The following is a 23,158-nucleotide window of genomic DNA, read 5'->3' as shown; positions in this document are numbered from 1 at the left end:
CGCATCCTATTTATAACCACTAAGCCGTCCGCTGTGATGACGCTGTAAGCTGCCTAACACTGTCGGTGTTAGCCCGTGGCTCAATGTACTATGGTGGGCAGAAAAAGACACAAAGGTTTTAAAAAAGTCAATACCGAGAGAATATCAGATATTCAAAAATTACAAGTCAAAAATCTATTTTTTTAGCCTGTGGTTAATGCATAAAAAAGATTCCATTACTGACCCCAAGATTAGGAAAGGGCAGAAACAAGAAGGAATTTAAATTTTTATGCACTTTGCCCTTTGCTGGATGTCAGTGCATTTATTTTTAGGGCAAATTTCTAAACTCTGCTTGGGAAAGTTTGTGCCATGCTCCGCCCATCGATTCCCACACTTTACAAAAAATTGAGATTTTTGATTTTGTGAGTCTCAAAACAAAAAAAACCCAACAACAATAAAGGAGTAAAGCATCTTGATCCCTTAAATTCACACTGAATACAGAGAAAGCGAGACACTACGACCTCTGTTGAACCCAAATTTATACCTCTGAAGATATATATGCACGTTACACACTGAACCAATTCTTCACAATATAATCACAATTTATCAGTGCAGCGACCGCGGGGGTAGAAAACGGCTTTTAAGAAGGAGTAAAGATAAACTTACCCTTCTGTCGAGACCCTCCCCTGTGCTCCATCCTGAGGAGCGGGGCTAAAAAGAAGGGCGGGAAGGGGGCTGGGTTCCTAGCAGTGGTCCCTGTGAAACTCCAGTAGTACAGGGCTCAAAGTAGAAAGATATTGCCAGTGAGGTGCTGAAGTCAGGAATGCTGCCCCGAGCTGTGTGGATAACGTGAGGATCAGCTATTTCTGTGACAGTGTGTGGGTGCTTGTGTGTGTGAAAAGTGGCCTGTGACGACGACGATCAGCGACATCAGCCATGCATCACAAAGCACCCTCACCCTCCTGCTGACAGACCGGCAAGCACACATGTCCAAGTGTGTGCACACACACACATACACACCCAAGTTCTCTCACTCAACCTTGCTAAGCTACTGATCACTGTGTGTGCATGTATGAACACACACACAAAATGGGGAGGAGCAAAGAAAGCAAGCAGAGTATGCAGAAGCTTACAGTCTGGAGTAAAACAGAGAGATTGGTTTAGGTTAGTGGAGCTGGAGGAAGAAGGAAGGATGAGTCAATGTGCTCTCAGCCTCCCTCTCTCGCACACACACAGCAAAGAGGAAAGATACAAAAATCCTTTTCCCCCGTTAATAAAAAGCACATTTGTGGTGCTGACAGAGCAGAATTACCACATGCCCTCTGAAATGAGAGCTGTGCAGTACATCGTTCCGAATCGATTCGTGTTTACCGATTTAAACTACAGGTACAGGGCTGACCTCCTGCCTGACCTTCAGGGTGTCACAAACATTGCATTGATCAGCACAGTATGAGACACATTTTCATATCTTATTCAGGACATCTAATTGATGTAATGCTTTCCCTAGCCACTTACCCTAACCATGAAAAGGTTCATACCTAACCCTTAGTCTAAACATAACCATGACCTAATTGTAACCGTGACACTAAAACCATATTTTGAGCCTCTAAAATACCTTCGAACTCATGGGGACAGGCACTTTGTCCCCATAAGTGTCTGTTGTACTCCACAGGTATATAATTTTCTGTCCTCACAAAGATGTCTAAACATGTAGCAATAAAATCACCTTAATCTGTAAATTGGCTTTGGGGACCTGGGTGGGGTCACCTTCCTTTTAACCCTTATGTTGTGCTCCTGTACCCCTAGACTATGACGTAACACACACACACACACACACACACTAAGAAATTTTTTACCATAAAAACAGATGCCATTAAAATTTTTATTCCCCCCTGTATTTAATTTCTGAATTAGCAAATAACTTGTTCAGTTTTTCAGAAAGAAAAATGATCTGAAAATGATCATGCATCAATGAATATATGTAACATACTAGGGGTGCAACAATACTCGTATCGCTATTGAACCGTTCGATACGGTGCTTTCGGTTCAGTACGGATATGTATCGAACAATACAAAATTTTTAATTTATTTTATCAACTTTCCTTCTGACGAGGCTGTCTGTGTTGAGCACTCAGTGGATCTGCGCTCGACAGTGCAGCCTAGGCGGAGTAGTCGAACGCAGATTCACTGAGCACAGGGCAAGCTAGCAAGACAGAAGTTAAGCTCTCCTTGCAACATGGCGAACTGAACCTCCTCCACCCTCATTCAGATGTGGCGTTTGAAACTATTTTGGTTTTCATGTGATGTATGACCTTGAAGGTAAGCGCGTCATGGACAAAAGTAAAACAGTATGTTGGATGTGCCACGCAATGCTCAATTACATTGGTGGGAACTAGTGCGTTAGCGCAGTTAGCTCGTTAACGGAGATTTGCCGTGTTGTGGCGTTAACGTCATTTTAACGAGATTAACGCTGACAGCACTAGTGGGAACACAACGAATATGACTGCACATTTACTCCGACATCATCCTAGTGCAAAGACAAGTGGAAGCAGACAAAAACAACAAGGATGCATGCTACAAACTTGACCCGAGTCATTTAGACAGCCGTTAGCACATGATTCTCCTTATGGGGACCTGATATGTTCAATGTGCTGCTGAGAATATAGCCCAGAAGACGCGTATAGTATAGCTTTTATTTTGGAAAGAGCCATTTCTCTGTAATAAACTCTCTTTTCCAAAGATGAGTGATTTCTCGATCAGATAGATTTATTATTTTATCCCTTTGTTGTTTCAGCAACATTAAATTTAAAAACTACTTTTGAGTTAAAATATATATTTATAATTTTAATAAATGACAAATTAAAAAGGCATGAACATTTTTTGTATCGAAAAAATATCTAACCGTGACACCAAAGTATCGAACCAAACCGTGAATTTTGTGTATCGTTGCACCCCTAATACATACATATATAAATATCTCTTTTTAACATCGGCCAACCAGAGGTGAGTGCTTTCAAAGCACCACGCTTTAGTGTCATGCATACCAAGGTTATTATCATTAACAAAAACTAACGAAATAACGAAAACAAGAAGTGAAAAAACATTTTCGTTAACGGAAATAAAAATAAAAACAAAAAAAGGAAAACTAACTAAAACTGTAATGAGTGTTCACAAAACTAACTAAAATTAACTGAATTTATAGCAAAAATGTGTTTAGTTTTCGTTGATGTGTGTGTGTCATACAATAGTCAAGGGTGAAAATGAAGTTTAGTTTCCAGATTTATTTCTTGCTGTCTCATTATGCCAGCAGGTGGCAGTATGTTAGTCGAGTCGTCTGTGTTGCTGCTCCGTCCACGCGCAGAATCATGTCAGGAAAAGTGGGGAGAAAGCGCCAGAGTCCAATTTGGGATTACTTTGAATATGACTGTTTTGGATGAAGCAAGTGTCTTGTAGTGGAAAGAGACAAATTATGAGGGACATTTCTCAAGGGAAAAAAATCCCACAAACCTTAAAGTGCACTTGAAAAGCTCACACAAGAAGGCTAACCTAGCTTACCTTGAGAAGGTAAGGGAGCACACTCAACCCTCATCCCCAGAAAATAGAAGCTAACCCCAGGCAAGGCAGCGTGATGCATCCCAAGACAACAGGACTGGGATATCTACACAACTGTGTGAGTCAATTGCCTTCAAAAAGTTTATCAATTCACTTGAACCAAAGTTACGAACACTGAAGAGTTAATAGTCTCATTGGGGCCAAGATATACATTTTATAGTTGCCTGGTATCAATGGTTGTTCATCTGGCCTAATTTATTTATTTATTTATTTAAAGAACCCATAGGTGGGAATGTGAGTTGTCTGTCTCTGCGTGTTAGCCCTGCGACAGACAGGCGACCTGTGCAGGGTGCAGGGTATGGTAGCTGGAATAGCAACATACCCAAGGATAAGCAGAAGAGAATGACTGATATGATGAAACTGGGATTTTGTTACACTTAATTATTGCAAACACAACTAAAACTATAACTGAAAATAATCAAAACTAAACTGAAACTAAGGATTTTCAAAAAAATAAAAACTAAACTAAACTAGCAAACAATTGGTAAAAACTAATTAAAACTGATATAAAATTAAAAATCTGAAGTCAAAACTAAATAAAAATAAAAACTAATGAAAATTGCAAAACTATTAAAACCCTGATGCATACTTAATCTAAGATCAGGTTAAGCTAGACATCAGCTGGAAAGAGTCAAAGGTGTGCTACAGCCCCACAAACCGGACAGACAATGGCAGAAACAGCTCTGCCCCAGCTATTACCTTGAAGCCCGGTCAACCTAGAACCCTGCTGTCTTCCTTTGTACTGACTGCCCATTAATCTCTTTGTACAAGAGCATGTGAAATGGGCACTAATCACTTAACCAGATTAGGCTAATCCTGAACTTTTTATAAAACAGAAGTCAGTTGAGGCCCCAGAGTTGAGGAAGATATGGCTTTAAAGTCAGCAGGCAAAGTGAAGGTCTACTTGTGCTGTCTAGCCACATTCAGATGAATCAGTAAGAATCAGATCAGTGTTGCTTGCCAGCCTCGTATACGTTAACTGCTGGTCAGATTACCTGCAGAGGATCAATGTAGAGTCATCAGCCAGGGACAACTACAATACACCAGTTTAAGGAGCAGTTTGTGAATAACAACTTAAAAGGACAGAAAAAAAACACGTAGACTTCCTCGCTGTTACAAGCAGAGTTCAGTCATCTTTCAGCAGACAAAACTGAACATCTGCTGTCAGCGTCATTAAACTGGCAAAGCAGAGCTTAAAGAGAGGCTATCAAATCACACAGTAAGAAGATTTTGGTCGTATCAAGCTCCACTTGGTTTGATATCAGATGGATGCTGTTACTTTGTGTGTGTGTGTGTGTGTGTGTGTGTGTGTGTGTGCGTGCGTGCGTGCGTGCGTGCGTGCGTGCGTTTAAGTGTCTCCGTGTTATATTCTAAGCCTCTAAACCTGTCAGGTAAACAAACTGCTCTGCTGGGCAACACAAAGGATGGACACGAAGGACAGAATGTGTGAACGTGTCGCATTATACACAGAGAAGACTATAGAGCGCTGTCCAAACTTAAAGCTTTAAGCTAAAAAAGCCTAAATGACCATCTGTGATGTGAAGTCAGCAGATCCCGAATTAAACTTTTCTCAACTGTCAAGCAATGACCAATGACAGTAGACGATCCTGTTGACAAATGACAGGGTGTTAAATACTTCACAGGGTTACAAAAGCAAACAGAGCTGGGAACATCAATTAGTAACCAACCAACAGCTACACAAATGATGTGCAAACCTTTCTGTGAGGGCTCTCCTTAACGCTAAAGACTTCAACCGTGTAGCTGCATGTTTCTAAAACCCAAGCATTTACATTTGTTTTCATCCTTGATCTGCAAAATTTTTCATAACTATTGTTCTTTTATGGACAAGAACAAAATCAAATGATAGTACTACTGTAGGAGGGCTGACGTAATCTTGTCCATGTTGGTTATTTTTTTTAATTTTTAATTTCTGTTAATACTCTCCCCAGTATGTAGTAGTAATACCTTTTTTTAGTCACTTTTCAAAACACTGAAGGACACCTTAGAAGCCATTAAATAACAAAATCACACTACGGATAAAAACAGTTGGAATAAACAGTAGACTTAAAAGTCAACACTGACCATAATGGGCAAGCTTAAAAGATGTTTCAATCACATATTCCCCAAATACAGGTATTCTGTTTTAGCGTTAGAAGCACTTAGACACAACCTGTCACTTCAAACAGTTACTGGAATAGATAACTGTTCACGTGTTGGCTGGTTTACATGCACACTGTATTTCACACATTAAATACAGCAGTTAGAAAAATCAGATGCTACTGTCACAGTCAGTCACATAGTCCGTGCCAACCATCCTCTCCTGATGAAAGGTACAAATGATCAAGTCCACTCTTCTCCAGATGGTGTCACTGTCTCACAATATGAAGCAAACAGCATGTGCTTGAAGGTGGACGTGTACATGAGAAACTGTAAATGCAATTGGTAAGACATTCTGGGATTTCATCTAGAGCCACAAAATCCTCTCTAATATCCTCCTAAGGCCACTTTAAATGTAACCAAGGTGATTTACAAGAATATTAAATGGTTGTTCTACTGCCAGCATCTGGTTCTTAGAATATGAGAATGTTCAATATGGGGGATAATGGTAGACATTTAAGCAACAAAAGGCTGTTAATATGAAAGGATATTTTATGTACTATGTCAAAATGTGTTTGGTGAGCATCCATTACTTGCAAGGAAGGTGATGCTACATCACCAACACAGAGAAACGGTATCTTTAAAGGTACACAAATAGGCACCTTTCACGTAATGTCAAACACACATACACATCTTTTATGAGGTTACCAAATGTTTTTAGGCTTTGCAATATTTTTAATAAAAAATGGAAGCCCACTTTTATGACTTCAATTTGCCACTTCAGATAATTCTTGGTTTGTTTCCACCATGTATCTGGTAAACAGTTAGTAATGAAACAATTAGTCAGCAGAGATTTACTCCACACTGATAGTAACAGAAAAGCAGGCAGTTTGCAGCTGCCTAACGCATTTGATAATGGAAACAATGTCAAATCAATAGCGACCCAAAATTACTTAATAGTTATTGTGAGAAACCCACACGCCCAAGAGGAAGAGGGAGCACTCTGGGAGCTGTTCAAATGTGGCTGGACTCTAACCAGACCTTTACCAAAGCATTTCTTTCATGTTTATTGGTCTGTTTGAGCTAGGAACATGAAAGTCATAGTGGTGCACACCCATAATCTGCAGAATGGTTTGCCAGTAAAAATGTGCCAAAGCTCACAAGATTGGTTGGAAAAATAAAAAAAAGTCGGTAAATACTGGATTTAAACATCATGTAAAGTTGACTTTTTGGTTGGATGTCACTGTAAGAGCAGTGTAACGGTTGTAAACATGACACACTGATACGTATAGGGCTGCACGATTTTGCATAAAATGAGAATCACGATTTTTTGGCTTAGAATTGAGATCACGATTCTCTCACGATTTTCTTTTCCAGTATAAATATTTATTGCACTTATTAACTGCACATCAACTTCGTAACAGTTGAGACTGAACATAAAAACAATAAATATAAAAACAATAAATAAACATAAAAACAACAAATGTCTCACGTTTTGTCGTTGGCGCAAAATGTTGTACTGCTTGAAATTCCGTCTCCACCGTTGCTCGACACAGCATGTATAGAGCAGGTAGTGCAACAATAGAAACGCACTGTGTAGCGTTTGTCTAGGGTGTTGATCATTTTCCTAAATCCCTCGTTTTGCACAGTGTTGATGGGAGCCATATCTTTGGTCAGGTGATAAGTAATAGCCTCCGTAATTTCTTTGTGCCTGCGGGAGTTCGACGGGTATAGGGAGGCGCTGTATAAGGTTCCCGTTATTGATGTTTGGGTGGTTGACCGGAACGGATTTTCTCCTGTCACTTTCTCGTCATCCCTGACGTGCTCTCCGTTGTTTTTTCCCTGCTAATTTTAGCATCACACGGCACAGCTTCTGTATTACGTCCCAGATCAAAATGCGGTACAATCGTCGTCATCGTCTTTTTTTTTTTTCTTTTTTTTTTTAAATCGTTGTCATTTGGAAATGAGATCGCACATAAGTATGAATCGAGATCGCGATTTTCTAACGATTAATCGTGCAGCCCTAGATACGTAGCTGGAGGAATTCATTAAGGGTATTTATTTATTTCATTAAATAAATTAAAATACCATGGGAATATGAACAGTAGAGGTCATAGTAGCTGAATAAACTTACATTAAATCATCTCAACCAAAAATAAATAAAACCCAACACTATGCTTGATAAATCTACCTCCTAACTGAAAACAAGCTGGAAAAAAATTTGTGCAACCGTTCTGCAAACAGTTGCAGTCCGACTTGCACCAACTGCCGTCACTCTCAAAGACATTAAAGATTTGCAAATAAATGTTATAAATGCAGACAGATACACTCATGCGGTGTGATGACATTGTTAATGAGCACAACTCAACTGGCTGTACTCTGGTTATATTCCAGCAAAACTGTTTATGTAGACAACAACAGCTATGTGCTTTTCTTACAGTTAATTGCTGTATTATCAGAAACGGATTGCATGCAATTGCCAACCTGACCCTATTCAATCCCAACCTGACAGGAGACTGACTCTGTCTTATGGCAACATTGATGACAGGCTTTAGTGACAGTATTGGTGTGCTTGACAATCTCATAAATGACATAACTGAAGTGAGATAGCTTTATCTTTCTGGATAAAACAGATACTGATTAAGTTCAACTTTGAGGACATAATTTATTATGAGTTAAGTACTGTGAAAATATCCTATTGTAGGGTGTCTGGTGATTCCATTCTCTAAAATGTACCATGTTTGTGAAGGCTAAGCGCTTATGCCAGGGATGGTGAACTCAAGGCATCAAGGGCCGGTGTCCTGAAGATTTTAGATGTGTCCTTGATCCAACACAGCTTATTTATAAGGCTAAATTACGTCCTCAACATATCTTGAAGTTCTCCAGAAGCCTGGTAATGAACTAATCGTTTGAATCAGGTGTATTGATCCAGGGTGATATCTAAAAACTGGAGGACACTGGCCCTTGTGGCCTGGAGTTCCCCTACCCAGGCTTATGCAAATAAAAGCTACTATAGCTGATAGCAACAGTAGATAGAGGAGAAAATGGGCATTTAACTTGTGCGTGCTTATTAGGACTTATCTGAGGTACCATATTTAGAGTAGAGAACTGGTGAGGACAAGATATCTGAGACGGAAATGGAGGGCAGTAGTCGGAGAGTAGGACTGTCTGGATAATCAGCAGAATGAAATTTTCCATTTGGCTCGAGTGCTCAACATACATAAAAGAATGAACATATATTAGTGGTTCACTCTTTCATACACTCAAAAGAGCTATGGAAGCTGTCCTATTACAGACAATGTGATCCTCTGGTCATAATGTTGCATGTGTGTTTTATGTAGGATATTTTTCTTCATATATATATGGCCCAAATGGATTCTTTTAAGTTGTTATGTTTGATAATCTCAACATTGTCTTTAGTATACGCACAGAAAACATGCTATTGTTACCTTCACTTCCACACATTTGTACAAAATCAGTAAACTTTATATAGTTTTTACATTTATATTAAACAGCTGCTCGTGGGTGATCGTCTATGGATGCTCCAGAAAGTATTCCCAAACCACCTTTAAGGTGGAGATAATTCCAAGAAAACAATCATAAGAGTTTCTATTGTCAAGAGATTTGTTTTTACTATTTATTTTTTTTCATCATCCAAATTTAGGGTGGAAATGCATACAGTGTGTAAACAGTGACTGGTTGTTTTGATGGGAACATCAGGACAAAGTCATGGGGCTAAGACAAACATTGTGTAGTTTAGCTGTACACATACTTTGCACTATAGTAATGTACAGTTTCCAAAAATGAGAGCAGAACCAGGTGTGTTCATGCCACATAAGAGAAGAAAGAAGAAAAGAAAAATCACCTCCTCTGTCTTTTTTCTAACCACTTTTCCTCCTAAAATATCATGAGGTCAAAGAAAGGTGTGAAGCAGAACTGAAAAGGCCTTAGGGAAAGTAAAATGCAGTGTGCTCACAATCTGACCACACTTACACTAGACTCCTTAAAACATCATGCTGGTTGTTTTCCATGTTTAAACTACAATTTACAGAAGACAGACTACACATCGAGCTTCTTACGTCACACCGGCGTCCTCTTACCGTGTTGTTTCATGCAGGTCATGCAAACAAGAACAACTGGGGAAACATACCTCAAAGTCAAGTTTTTAGGAGAAAAAGGAACATATTGAGTCAGTGCTCAACAACAGTGTTTAGAGCAAAGCCTGAATTAACTCTGTTATTAACACTGTCATTTTTGATGAAAGGAAGCAGAACGTACCGGAACTTTTCGGTTCAATTCAGTTTATATAGCACAAACTTACTGCAACAGTCGCCTCAAGATGCTTTATACTGTAAAGACTAGGGGTGGGGGAAAAAATCGATACTGCGTAGTATTGCGATATTTTGTTTGCTAATAATGTATCGATACAGGGACAGCAGACATCGATATTTTGTTCCAAAAACTTCCAGTCCACCAGATGGTGCGGTTGAGCTTTTTCTCTAGTGAGGTCAGCAGAGGTTAGGTCAGCACATGGGAAAATTGATCAAACAAAGATGGAGGAAGAAAAAGAGATCAGGAAAGCGCCATCTGCGTTTAAATCAAACGTCTGGACGTACTTTGGATTTTTTAACAAGGATGGAACAAATGAGATGGATATGACACACGGGATTTGCAAGGTGTGTCGTATGAAAATAAAGTACTCTGGGAATACTACGAACATGAGGGCCCATCTTACACGGCACCATCCAAAAATAGCATTAACCGCGGATGGGAAAGCTAGCTCTAAATCAGCTCCACTGAAAAATCAACCAACGCTGGACACTCTTAGCTTAGCAAAGCTATCTCCCAATTCAGAGCGAGCTAAGAAAATAACACAATCTATCACGTACTTCATCTGCAAAGACCTGTGTCCTTACAACATTGTGGAAAACGAGGGCTTTTCTTACATGATCAAGACGCTGGAACCCAGGTATGTGATACCATTACGACGTTTTTTCGCAGACACAGCCGTACCCAATCTCTACATGTGAAGCATAAAGTTGAGGAAAGTTTGAGCACAGCAGAAAGGGTTGCATTAACTTGCGACGCATGGACCTCGCGGGCTGTGGATTCATATGTGACTATAACAGCTCATTATCTCACAGCGGACTGGCAACTGCTGTCTTACGTTCTCCAAACTCGAACATTACATGAAAGTCACACCGGAGCGAACATTGCAAATCTCCTGCAAAATACACCACAGGAATGGGGGATTGCCGACAAAAATCTGGTGGTTGTCACCGACAATGCTTCTAATATGACAATTGCCACTCAGCTAGCGGGATACCTGCATGTGAAGTGTTTCGCCCATACACTCAATCTGGCATCACAACGAGCCTTAAACCTGCCTGCAGTAGCCAGGGTCTTGGGGAGAGTGCGGCGCATAACTGGGTTTTTCAATAGAAGCACAGTGGCAAACCACGCTCTGGAGCAAAAACAGAAAATGTTACAGCTCCCGACTCACAAGCTCAAGACCGACGTCTGCACGAGATGGAACAGTGCTTATGACATGCTCCAGCGTTTCCTTGAACAACAACCTGCGATTTGTGCAGCGCTGCTGTCTCCCGAAGTCAGAAAGAGTAGCACAGATATCTTTACTCTAAACGAGACGGATATTGGGAACACTGAAGAAATTGTCCGGGCCTTGAAGTCAATGCAAGTCGTGACTACTGTGATGTCTGAGGAAAAGAATCCTACTCTGTCTCTCGTAGCACCGCTGCTAGCACAGCTGTTGCACGACACCCAAGAAAACATTGGTGACACAGCACTGGTCAGAAACATCAAGCAAAGTATCAGTCAAGATCTTAAGAAGAGATATGCCAGCACAGTCGAGAGGAACACCCTCTACACAGCATCAGCTCTCGACCCACGCTTTAAAACCCTGCCGTTCCTGTCACTGGAGGAAAGACAGGAAACCTATGCCAGAGTGGTTGCTGAGGCTATAACCCTTCAGGTAAGCAAACATTCTGGTGTTATAATTTAAATAACTTACTTACAATATTAGTAGATCTGTGATTTTTTTGTCATATTGGTAATATTCTATTTAGCAATTAAATACATTAATTATAATTTGCTAACATATTACTGCATACTAAAAGATATGAAATATTTATTTTCTCTCTCTCTCTGTATGTGTGTGGGTTTTCTACAGGAAGAAAAGAGGCAGCAGCCCATCTGTGAGCCAGAAGCCCATGAACATCATGAGAAACCTGACGAGACTGAACAAAATCCCAGACCCCCTCTCATACCAGCCAAGATGAGGAAGTCTTGTGGGTTAACAGACTTGCTTGGTCAGACTTATGGTGATGTTGGAGCCCCACCAAAATCATTATCTGCCACAGCTGAGGAGGAGGTGAAAAGATACCAGGAGGTCACATCACTGGCACTCACAGAAGACCCACTAAGCTGGTGGAAATCCTGGCCACGCTGGCAAAGAGATACCTTTGTATCCCAGGTACTAGTGTCTCGGCTGAAAGAGTCTTCTCAACCGCTGGAGACATCGTCACAGCAAAACGGAGCACTCTCACTTCAGAGCATGTTGATCAGCTCCTTTTTCTGAGCAAGAATGCTGACATTGCTTCACTGTCCAAATGTGTTTAACTTTTTAGGGCAGCAACAAACAGGACAGTTTACTTATTTTAATTTAAGAAATGTTTTATTTTATTTAAATTTAAAACTTTTTTATTTAATGTAAAATTATATTTTGTTTTAAGCTATAATTGTACCAGATAGTTACGTTCAGTTAAGTTGGTTACTAGACTGTTATACAAACCGTTCACTTTGTCAGCAATAAAACTGACTGACATGAGAGAAAGACTGAGTGTGAGACTTTATTATTAGATACAATGAATATTGATAAAGTTTACCTTTATGGACAAAATCTGCAGTAGAAAAAATATGTGATAAATCACAAAATATCGTATTGCAATACCCAGAATATTGCAAAAATATATAAAAAAAATCGCAATAATATCGTATCGTGAGTTAAGTATTGTGATAATATCGTATCGTGGGGTGTATGGTGATTCCCACCTCTAGTAAAGACCCTACAATAACAGAAAAAAAAACCCAACAATCAGCAAGCATGTGGCAAAAGTGGGAAGACAAAAGTCCCTTTTATTAGGAAAAAACATCCAAGAGAACCAGGCGTGTGGATGAGCAGCAATAGGCCACGATGGAGTCAGGTATTTGCAGCAGTATAGCCTATAGTTCATTTACTCTGGTTCAAATCAGTTGATGAGTTTGTAAACTTTTAACTTTCCCCTGTTGTTTGGTTTGTTTTCACAAAGAGAACAATTCCAGCTCCAACAAACCCAAAACATGTTACCACAAACCACGTGAGAACACTGAGTCCGATCATTGGATTGGAGAACACGGGAGAATTTATGTTCATTTAATGGCTAGCTGTTAGCCCATTTAGACCTTCATACATCCATAGTACCTTGCAGCATCCCAGAATACAAAGCATACAAGGCTACAGGGAAGTTTTTTAGCTCAAACTTACAACATACACATGGTAGTTGGTTCGGATCGAGGTCAGATCACATGACACTACAAGCGAATCGCAGTGGAATTCATTTGGAACCATTATTGTAGGATCTATATAAAGCACCTTGAGGCGACTGTTGTTGTGATTTCGCGCTATATAAATAAAACTGAATTGAATTTGGAACCACACCAAGACCGCCTCTTCCAAAGCATCTCAGTGTGGATGTTTTGGTGTGTACCAGAGTCCAATTACTGTGTTCACATCTGCACAAATGAACCACACCACGCAGGAAGAAGTTTGACTTAAACGGACTAAAAACTACAGGTGTGAAATAATTCGGAGTCCCAGTCCTGTAGATCTCAAATTGCCTCTAGCAATGATTAAAACAAAAGTTCCCCTGATTGTCCTTCAGCCTCAATGGAAGTCGAGTTTAACCAGAACTGCCTTACTTCTAAATCGGGATTATACTTTACGCATTCGCAAGTCTGCTAGAGTTTGCTCAGGTCCAAGTAACATAGATTTCCCCATCCATTAGAGTACAATCTAGGCCTTAAACATACTTAAGACATGTGCTTACTCTGTAATATTTTGTTTAGTGCTCCTTTATCGTGTTTGCTGGTTTTGAGCCGCTAATCTGTGCTGCTCCTGGTAGAATGCAGATTATTGTTGAAATGAACTGGTTGCATCCTGCTGTATAAATTAGAGCACTTATCACACTGTGATTGCAGCATCACGCTAACTTGCCCCATAGCCAATAAAATGAAAAAATCTTACCATCTTATTGGATAAGCGGTGCACGTACTGACGTGCACCGCTTATCCAATTCATTATTTAGGATTTCTATGACCAAAATAAAATTCCCATTCTCAATCATTTATCTCAATTATTCTCAAATTAATTTATGAAAACTCTAAAGGCTGGCAATACGACAACAGACATCTTTAAACATACCTCAATCATATTCTTGATTTATCAAACTTGTATAAATCTAGAATAACTTGACAAGAAGCAAATTTTACTACAGCCCTGTAATATTCAGAGATCAACTCTGCATTTAACAGGCTGTGATGAAAAATTCAGAACACATCAACAGATTAGACTGTTAGTAAAATCTGACTATTTTGCTTGTGCTGTGCCAAAATCACTGCAAATGGACATTACATGCACTGGACATTTTGTCCTCATATATTGTGTCACATAATGTCATGATACGTTGTGTGGCAGGCAGGAGAAGGACCCAAGATGCAGATTCACAGACACGGGGATAAACTCAAAAACACAGCTTTATTGCTGGCCACGAGAAGCAATACAAAATAAACTAAAACTGGGAAAACTAAAGCATGAGATGTACAAGGAACCGAACCACGGGGAGAATAACACACAACATGAGGGAGAACGCGACGCCGAACAGAGGGAGACTCAGACAGAAATACACAGAGGGTAAACGAAGAAAGTGGGCACACACGGGGAACACAGGTGATACTGATAATCATAACGAGACAGGGCGGGGTGAACTGAACATGACATGTACAGGCACAGAGGTTCAGACAGGAGGAGAGAGAGCACGGGGAAAACACAGACATAACGGGCTGGGGAAACATGAAACAACCACAAAGGGAGACGAGGGCTCATAAATACATAGAGGGCACACAGGGGGGAGAGAGAGCACGGGGAGAACTTAGACATAAAGGGCAGGGGAAACATGGAATAAAACATAAGGAGAGACGAGGGCTCACAGATACACAGAGGGGCACACAGGGGGTAAAAGCCATGAAGGGAAAACACTTAGGGAACAACACAACAGGGCAACTCAGAAAACATGGCCTAAATAAGGAACGAAATACAAAAATACAAGGAACTAAGAATACTGGGCCCACATGGCCCAGGACCATGACACATAATATCTAAAAGATTTTACAGCTATGGTGCATGTCTTAGCAGCTTAAGATACAACTATTCCAACCGCATCACTCAGTCATTACAATGTACTTGTTTGAGAGTCTCTTTAAAGCATATTATATGTGCTGCTTCCAGTGCGGCTAGCAGGTAGTATGCAAGTATGGCAAATTAAAGAGTTAACAATATAATTAGAGACAAAAATACAGACTGCCACGTACAGCTTTAAAAAGAACCAGACCTGCTTGGAAATAAACAGGAAACACATGTCTGGGACAGATGGGCAAGCAGACCAACGGACAGAGGCAGTAACCCCAGGCATTTGGTATAATCACCTGTTTAGCTTGAACAAAACAGAAGTAAGGCTGGATTTTACCATAGCAGCTTTGAAAGCAAGTGATTTAAGACTGGGTCCAAACACCCACCACTTGCACTTCTACTACTATTACTACTGGAGCCATGAGCTACATCCCACATCCACCCTGTTACTTAATTACAAGGTGGGGCTTTGTCCCAAATCTGATAACCCAACTTAGCATAACGAAAACTGAGGTTTGCATTTCACTACAAAGCCACACCGCTCAACTCCCACAGAATACTTGACTACATACGCTCACTCAGAGTCCCACTCCACCCACTCCCACAGAGCCTGAGCTCATTCCCTTCTGGAACGCTGTGTTCTGTTCAATACTGTATAACCTGTTCAGCAGGGAAAGTTACATACATGTACCTGTGATTTATTCATCTAAGTTAAGACCTTTTCAGCATGATACAAGGTAACCTGAAGCTCATAACAGATCCTAAAATCTACCTAATTTGCTTGTTCCAGATGACATTTTAATTTAAAAAAAATATCGTCACTGAAAAATAAAGTCTACAGTAAGACAGATGTTTTCGAAAACTATGACAAACTGGCTACAGGACTCAGTATATAGCCACAATCACATCACCAATTATTTTTGGAGTCTGCGATCTGAATACAGGGAGTGCAGAATTATTAGGCAAATGAGTATTTTGTCCACATCATCCTCTTCATGCATGTTGTCTTACTCCAAGCTGTATAGGCTCGAAAGCCTACTACCAATTAAGCATATTAGGTGATGTGCATCTCTGTAATGAGAAGGGGTGTGGTCTAATGACATCAACACCCTATATCAGGTGTGCATAATTATTAGGCAACGTCCTTTCCTTTGGCAAAATGGGTCAAAAGAAGGACTTGACAGGCTCAGAAAATTCAAAAATAGTGAGATATCTTGCAGAGGGATGCAGCAGTCTCAAAATTGCAAAGCTTCTGAAGCGTGATCATCGAACAATCAAGCGTTTCATTCAAAATAGTCAACAGGGTCGCAAGAAGCGTGTGGAAAAACCAAGGCGCAAAATAACTGCCCATGAACTGAGAAAAGTCAAGCGTGCAGCTGCCAAGATGCCACTTGCCACCAGTTTGGCCATATTTCAGAGCTGCACCATCACTGGAGTGCCCAAAAGCACAAGGTGTGCAATACTCAGAGACATGGCCAAGGTAAGAAAGGCTGAAAGACGACCACCACTGAACAAGACACACAAGCTGAAACGTCAAGACTGGGCCAAGAAATATCTCAAGACTGGTTTTTCTAAGGTTTTATGGACTGATGAAATGAGAGTGAGTCTTGATGGGCCAGATGGATGGGCCCGTGGCTGGATTGGTAAAGGGCAGAGAGCTCCAGTCCGACTCAGACGCCAGCAAGGTGGAGGTGGAGTACTGGTTTGGGCTGGTATCATCAAAGATGAGCTTGTGGGGCCTTTTCAGGTTGAGGATGGAGTCAAGCTCAACTCCCAGTCCTACTGCCAGTTTCTGGAAGACACCTTCTTCAAGCAGTGGTACAGGAAGAAGTCTGCATCCTTCAAGAAAAACATGATTTTCATGCAGGACAATGCTCCATCACACGCGTCCAAGTACTCCACAGCGTGGCTGGCAAGAAAGGGTATAAAAGAAGAAAAACTAATGACATGGCCTCCTTGTTCACCTGATCTGGACCCCATTGAGAACCTGTGGTCCATCATCAAATGTGAGATTTACAAGGAGGGAAAACAGTACACCTCTCTGAACAGTGTCTGGGAGGCTGTGGTTGCTGCTGCACGCAATGTTGATGGTGAACAGATCAAAACACTGACAGAATCCATGGATGGCAGGCTTTTGAGTGTCCTTGCAAAGAAAGGTGGCTATATTGGTCGCTGATTTGTTTTTGTTTTGTTTTTGAATGTCAGAAATGTATATTTGTGAATGTGGAGATGTTATATTGGTTTCACTGGTAAAAATAAATAATTGAAATGGGTATATATTGTTTTTTGTTAAGTTGCCTAATAATTATGCACAGTAATAGTCACCTGCACACACAGATATCCCCCTAAAATAGCTAAAACTAAAAACAAACTAAAAACTACTTCCAAAAACATTCAGCTTTGATATTAATGAGTTTTTTGGGTTCATTGAGAACATGGTTGTTGTTCAATAATAAAATTATTCCTCAAAAATACAACTTGCCTAATAATTCTGCACTCCCTGTAAAGGTATTTACACACCAAACAAAAAACAATTGGAAAATTCAGTCATTTAACTTGTATATACACACTGAACATGCTACATTTTTGCGAAAAATCGTCTTCAAACAGACCTTAGGTTTATCTGATGGACTTCAGGTTTATCATACTCTCGTGAGAGGGCAGCAGCAAGGAGAATTTCATGGTTTGATTCTGGAGCTGAAGCAGCCAAGCCCTCAACTTTAATCATTACCTGTATCCAAAAGCACAACTTACAAAAAAAGTTCATCCCCCATACAGCTGTTGTCGAGGGGCAAACTTTCCCCCACAGACATTTTAATACGGGAATCTGGGGAGGCTAACTGGCCACAAGGGTGAATGCACTTTTTGGCACCTCCACAGTGGCTTCATTATTCAGGTCCAGGGGTTGGTGCTTGGGCCAAACACAGACTTTAGTTAAACCCAATCACACATGCTGACATCTCCTGCGCAAAAACAATTAAATGAACGGAAGAATGTTATAAGGGCAAGACTCAATTGCCCTTATAACAATTGTGCTTCAACACGTGGAAGCACATGAGAGACTCGGTTAATACGGAATAGGTCAGAATATTATTGTAGTACAGCTACGTCAAGTCGTGTCATTACTTTTTTTAAATAACATTGTTCTGGAAAAAAAAGACAACAAGACAGTTTTACTCCACATCAACACCAGACCTACTAAAGCGATTTTAAAAATAAATAAATCTTGTGTCGTCTAAGGAAAGCTTAATTGCAAATACAAGATGGAAAGGATGTACCACCTTACTAAGGCCTAAGGGGCTGAGCTGGTTCACTTTGGCTACACTAGTTAGCTTTACCTGGGAGGAATGAAACGTTTCCATTTCACTCTTGACACATTTTTGACACATATTTCCTTTACGTTTTCAGTGCCCAGTGCGTGTATAAGAAGCACACCTTGTTTATGAGTAAAGCTTTAATTCCAGGAGGGAACAGGAGATTCGAACATCAAGAAACAGAGAGGGAGAGTAGAACAAAGAGAGAATTCAGAGTGAATGAGAAAAACTTGAGCCCAGGACATTGCAGCATGGGGGTGGGGTCTCATCTCCCCTGACTAAGTCAACGGAAAGCGGGCCAGCAACATAATCAATAACAGTGACTGCTATTTCACTCTGTCCTCCTTACACACTATATGTTTATGAGCTGACATGAGCTACACTATTGAGACCCATCCCTAACAAATCACGGAAAGGAAACACCCCCAATATGTCTCGCTTTTAAAGTCTGGAGCCTGCTGCTGTTATTTAACCATACCGTCACCATCATGTTCTCAACAAATCTCACAGCTAAGAATGTGTCTACAGTTCGACTCATGGAATGATTCAGCCTATTTTAAAAGGACCTGTGGCTTTGAGCAGGCTGGACTTCAAAACAATGCAAACAAAGGAACATGCGTGGCCTCGATGCTTCCACGAGTCAAGTTATAATTTTGTGGTTTTAGATCAAGCGTGAGATCTCTCTGACATGCTATGCCCTGCTCACCGAGCGACTCTGTCACTCTGCAGCCATTGTCAGTAACAGCTGATCTGCATACACATAGACCAGCACAGGAGAAACTAAAGTGATACAAGAGCCTGTATAAGCATCACAATGAAACACCATTCTCTCTCCCACAGTCTGTAAAATCTCACCCGGCATGCAGCCGTAATTGTAGCTCCACAACAGAAATTAAACACCGGGAACAGATTTGCTCAGCACCATGTGAAGCGCTGTAAAAGCAACAACTTAACTGGCAATGAGAGCCTGGAAAAAAAAAACTCCCAAAAACAAAACCATGGAGTGTCAGAGAGGAGTTTGTTAAATATGCACTTCATGACCTCTACATATTGTTCTGAGGTGTTACACACAGGCAGGTTGTGTTGTTCTGACACCAGATCTATAATATTACAGTATGTTCCTGTTTTGTTTATGTGCAACTGTAAATGGCACATATTTGTTGGCTTTCACTAAATATTTATTATAAAGTGTTATTTAAGTTCATGACTATTCTGTCTTGGTCCTGCAGGCCCCACAAGGAAATGTGTGTCATGCCTGGGCGTCAGGACATTGTGTAAAAGTTCTTTTATCCTGTTGTTTCTAACACCAAGGAGTTCACTGTGAGGTCTTCAGTCATGACTCATGCAGGAGTTTGCACATCAATGGTAACCAACAGAGAAGTCAGCAGATGCTGAAGTCACTGAAGCTCTGCTATCCCTGCATTTGTTACCAACACTAGGATTACATGGCATAACGCAGAAAAATTAAAGTTAAACTAAATCAAAGAACATTTAACTCATTGTGTTTAGGGCTTCTGCTTAAAAGCCATCAGCTGAGGAGTGAAACAAAATGAAAAAACAAAGAAAAAAGGAGGGACTTTGACAGAAGGAAAAACCACATTCATGTCAAACTCCCATGAGTGGCAGTATCGTGTGAGGCAAGTTGGCATCTCACACAGCTACAAGCAAGCCTTTGCCCAAACCCAATCATCCCTTCACATTATCTGCCCACACACAGCTGTAAACAGGTTTTCAGAAAAAAAACCTTGCAATAAAGCAAAATTATCAGCTTCCACTGGACACTGTAAACAAAGTCTGGAATTTTCCAGAGCTGCTTCCTCTGTACCGTCTCGACAGAAGGATAAAGATGTATTCCGACGCCTGAGCCTCGCTCGTAAATTTGATCTCATTTGCACCAGTTGCCCACCTGGCACAGAGAAATAAAACATGTGATCTCACCTGTGGCGGCGTCCTCCTCCTCCTCCTCTTTCAGCACATCATTTTGGTCGTTCCCCTCTTCTGCCTTTCTGGTGCCGTCCTTCACCGGCACCACGGTGAAGTTGGTGGGCATTTTTATACCCTGCTTCCTCTCAGTGTCTCCTGTTTGTCACACTCTTATCTCCCGCAGCCCTCCTCCGCCCCCTCTGTTCTGCTGAATCTTTTCCTTTCTCTGTCCAGCAACTGTCACTCTTCTTCTCTTTCTTCCTACTGTTCTCCGTTGTTTGCTTTCTGTTGTTCAGACCAACTTCCCCGGTGTACTTTACCCTCATGGGCAGGACGCTGTGTCTTGCTTCTGAGTTTTTGTTCCTATCGCTAGGATTCTGCTGTCCACCCATGTGACCCCGACCCCCACCGCACCAACTACCCAAATAAGGAAGAGCGCTGCTGCCCCGCCCAATGGGGGGCAGTGCACATGAACACACACACACACACACACACTGAGGTTGAAAAACTACATGCATTAGTGCTCATCTGTGAGTGAGAGCACATATAGCAGCTCTTTCTATGCCTGAGGGCAGATCCCCTGACCAGGAATGCAGCCTTTTTCTCACACACAGGCACAACAACCACCAGAAACAATCACCTTTGTTCAAAGAGGAAGTGCAAAGCTGCCACACATACACACACACGGACACACATGTATTTCCTCACTTGCTATGCAATAATTTAAACCCCATGTGCAGCAAGTGTGCAGCAATGCTGTTCTGAAGATGTATATAGACTATGTGAACATATAACCCTAAAGAGCGTTAGCACATATGCTTATGTGTGGAAACACACAGATTTCTGAAAGATGCTCATATCTGTATAGAGTGAGCTGTACATCATCCAAGGTTTAACCAAAACTGAATGGTCATTGAGACATAATAGAGAAACTTCTTTCAGGGATTAAGAAACAGGAGAACATCGAGCCTTTGTGCAGTCTCCACAGTTAATCCTAACCTGTCCAACTTTTGCTGAGTACTTTAAAACTATCTTTACACAGACCGTCATCTTGGTCATAGGTTCATACTACAGGCCTTTTTTAAGAAAAGAATCAGCACAGAAGTCTCTATATGTAAAACCCCATCCAGCTGGTTTGGGATCAAGTGGTCAGACGAGTGAATGGAAAAACAAAGCAGCGCATTTGTGTGCACTTGTACAGGATTGGAGAGTTAAAGTTTCTGCACATTGCTTCATTTGTATTGAGTCACAGCAGCTAGACTCTATCCAAGCTAACACAAGTCAAGGGGCAGGAAAGACATGCTCACATCACAATTACAGACAGTAATTGTAGATGTGATTGTGGCAATCAAAGATTTTTGGAGGTACAAAAAACTGTCGAACCTGTTAAACCAGCAGGTGTGAAGCAACAGACATCTTGCTGTCAAGCACCAGCGCTAATAAGGAACCATTCTACCCATTTAAAATACCATTGTTCTCTTAATTCTTCCCCTAATCTGTTCCATTTGTGCTATTGGGTTGACGAGAATATAAAAGATGGATAGGATCTAAAACTTTCGACTGGTACTCTAAGACTAATAAAGTATCGTAGCGTTTCTGAAAAATAGTAAAAGGGAGGAGAAAATGGCTTTAGGTGCCTCATGTTCAAATCCATTTGACCTTAATTCTAATGATTCATTTCCTCTGAATATATACTACACTGAAAATGACACTAGCTATCAGGTCTCAAACACCTTATGTGATTGGAAATGTGATAGAAACAGTGAAGTCCACAGAATTGAGTGCAGATGGCCAGAGTTTTTATAACACTAGCTGAGTGTGACTGTGAACACATGGAAACCAGAATGAGATCCCGCCCCCTCCGGTAACTTCCCCAGTGTGCCGACACATGAGATCAATAGAGTCAAGGGAAGGGTGTGGTGTGCAAAAGCAGGAAGGGGGAGGCAGAGCGTGCACGGTGCGAGAGAATCAAAGAGAAAGAGAGATGCCCAGTTAGCAATGCGACTCGCTCACAGCTCATTTCTCAATACTGAACCAGAGGAAGGAGGTAGCACCATCTAGGACTTTCTACAGCATTCTTAAAGCTTGGGAAACCTTCACTCCTCAAACATCTTCAGTGAAATATTTGTTAGTCACATAAAAAAAACCCACAGCATCCTTATTATCAAACATTTATTACTCTAGTCTTCAGAAACTAGACCTCTTTCAATTAAATAACTCCTGTCAGGGGGTGTGGTTGCAAATATGATGCTGGACCCATGCTACATGCAAATCACTCCGAGCTGCAGCTACAGCCTAAACTAAAGCAGCCAGCATTCCTACTACTGTTTCCCTGCATCAAGAAAGGAAAGCTTGGATCAATATTCCTAAATGCGCAGTAAGTATTACAGTGCTTCTAAGGTAACAAAGGCAGCTCTTACTTGCTGCTCAGTGGATGAGCAATGATGTAACCGGCATCTGCTGATTAAGTGGCCAGACACTCAGACTGCTTTCTCAGGGACAGTCCATGCATCCAGGCCTGGGGGACAATGTCCCTTTTTGTGAGAGCATTTACACCAATAAATAAGGGAGGTTGGAAAGTAGGCTAAAATGCTGTGACATAAGCAGTTCTCAGGCTGTCTCACGGTTGATTTGACACACAATATGAAGGAGGAAATGCCTTACATAACTTCTCCAGCAAAAGGGCTAAAAAAATTCCCATAGGAGGGAAATGATCAATTGTGGTAAAAAAACAAAACAAGAGCAGACATTAGCTGTTTACTGGTCCTCA

At 40.9% G+C, this 23,158-nt stretch overlaps 1 protein-coding gene across 7 annotated transcripts in view; it reads right to left on the bottom strand.

Moving 5' to 3' along the window:
* slc12a7b (solute carrier family 12 member 7b) overlaps positions 1-23,158 on the bottom strand; it is a 76,468-nt gene that overhangs the window by 35,040 nt on the left and 18,270 nt on the right. For 2 of the 7 annotated variants that reach the window (XM_026179193.2, XM_026179196.2), the window contains exon 1: positions 20,404-20,783. The exons of 4 other annotated variants lie outside the window; for them this stretch is intronic. In XM_026179193.2, coding sequence (XP_026034978.2) covers positions 20,404-20,515 — 112 coding nt within the window. In that variant the 5' untranslated portion in view covers positions 20,516-20,783. Of the gene's footprint in view, positions 1-645; positions 953-20,403; positions 20,784-23,158 lie in introns of those variants that run through there. One more of the 7 variants, XM_026179195.2, reaches the window with a different exon arrangement.

Source organism: Astatotilapia calliptera, chromosome 9 (assembly GCF_964374335.1).
Source record: "Astatotilapia calliptera chromosome 9, fAstCal68.1, whole genome shotgun sequence".
Taxonomy (NCBI): Eukaryota; Metazoa; Chordata; class Actinopteri; order Cichliformes; family Cichlidae; genus Astatotilapia; species Astatotilapia calliptera.
This window is presented reverse-complemented; position numbering and strand designations above follow the sequence as displayed.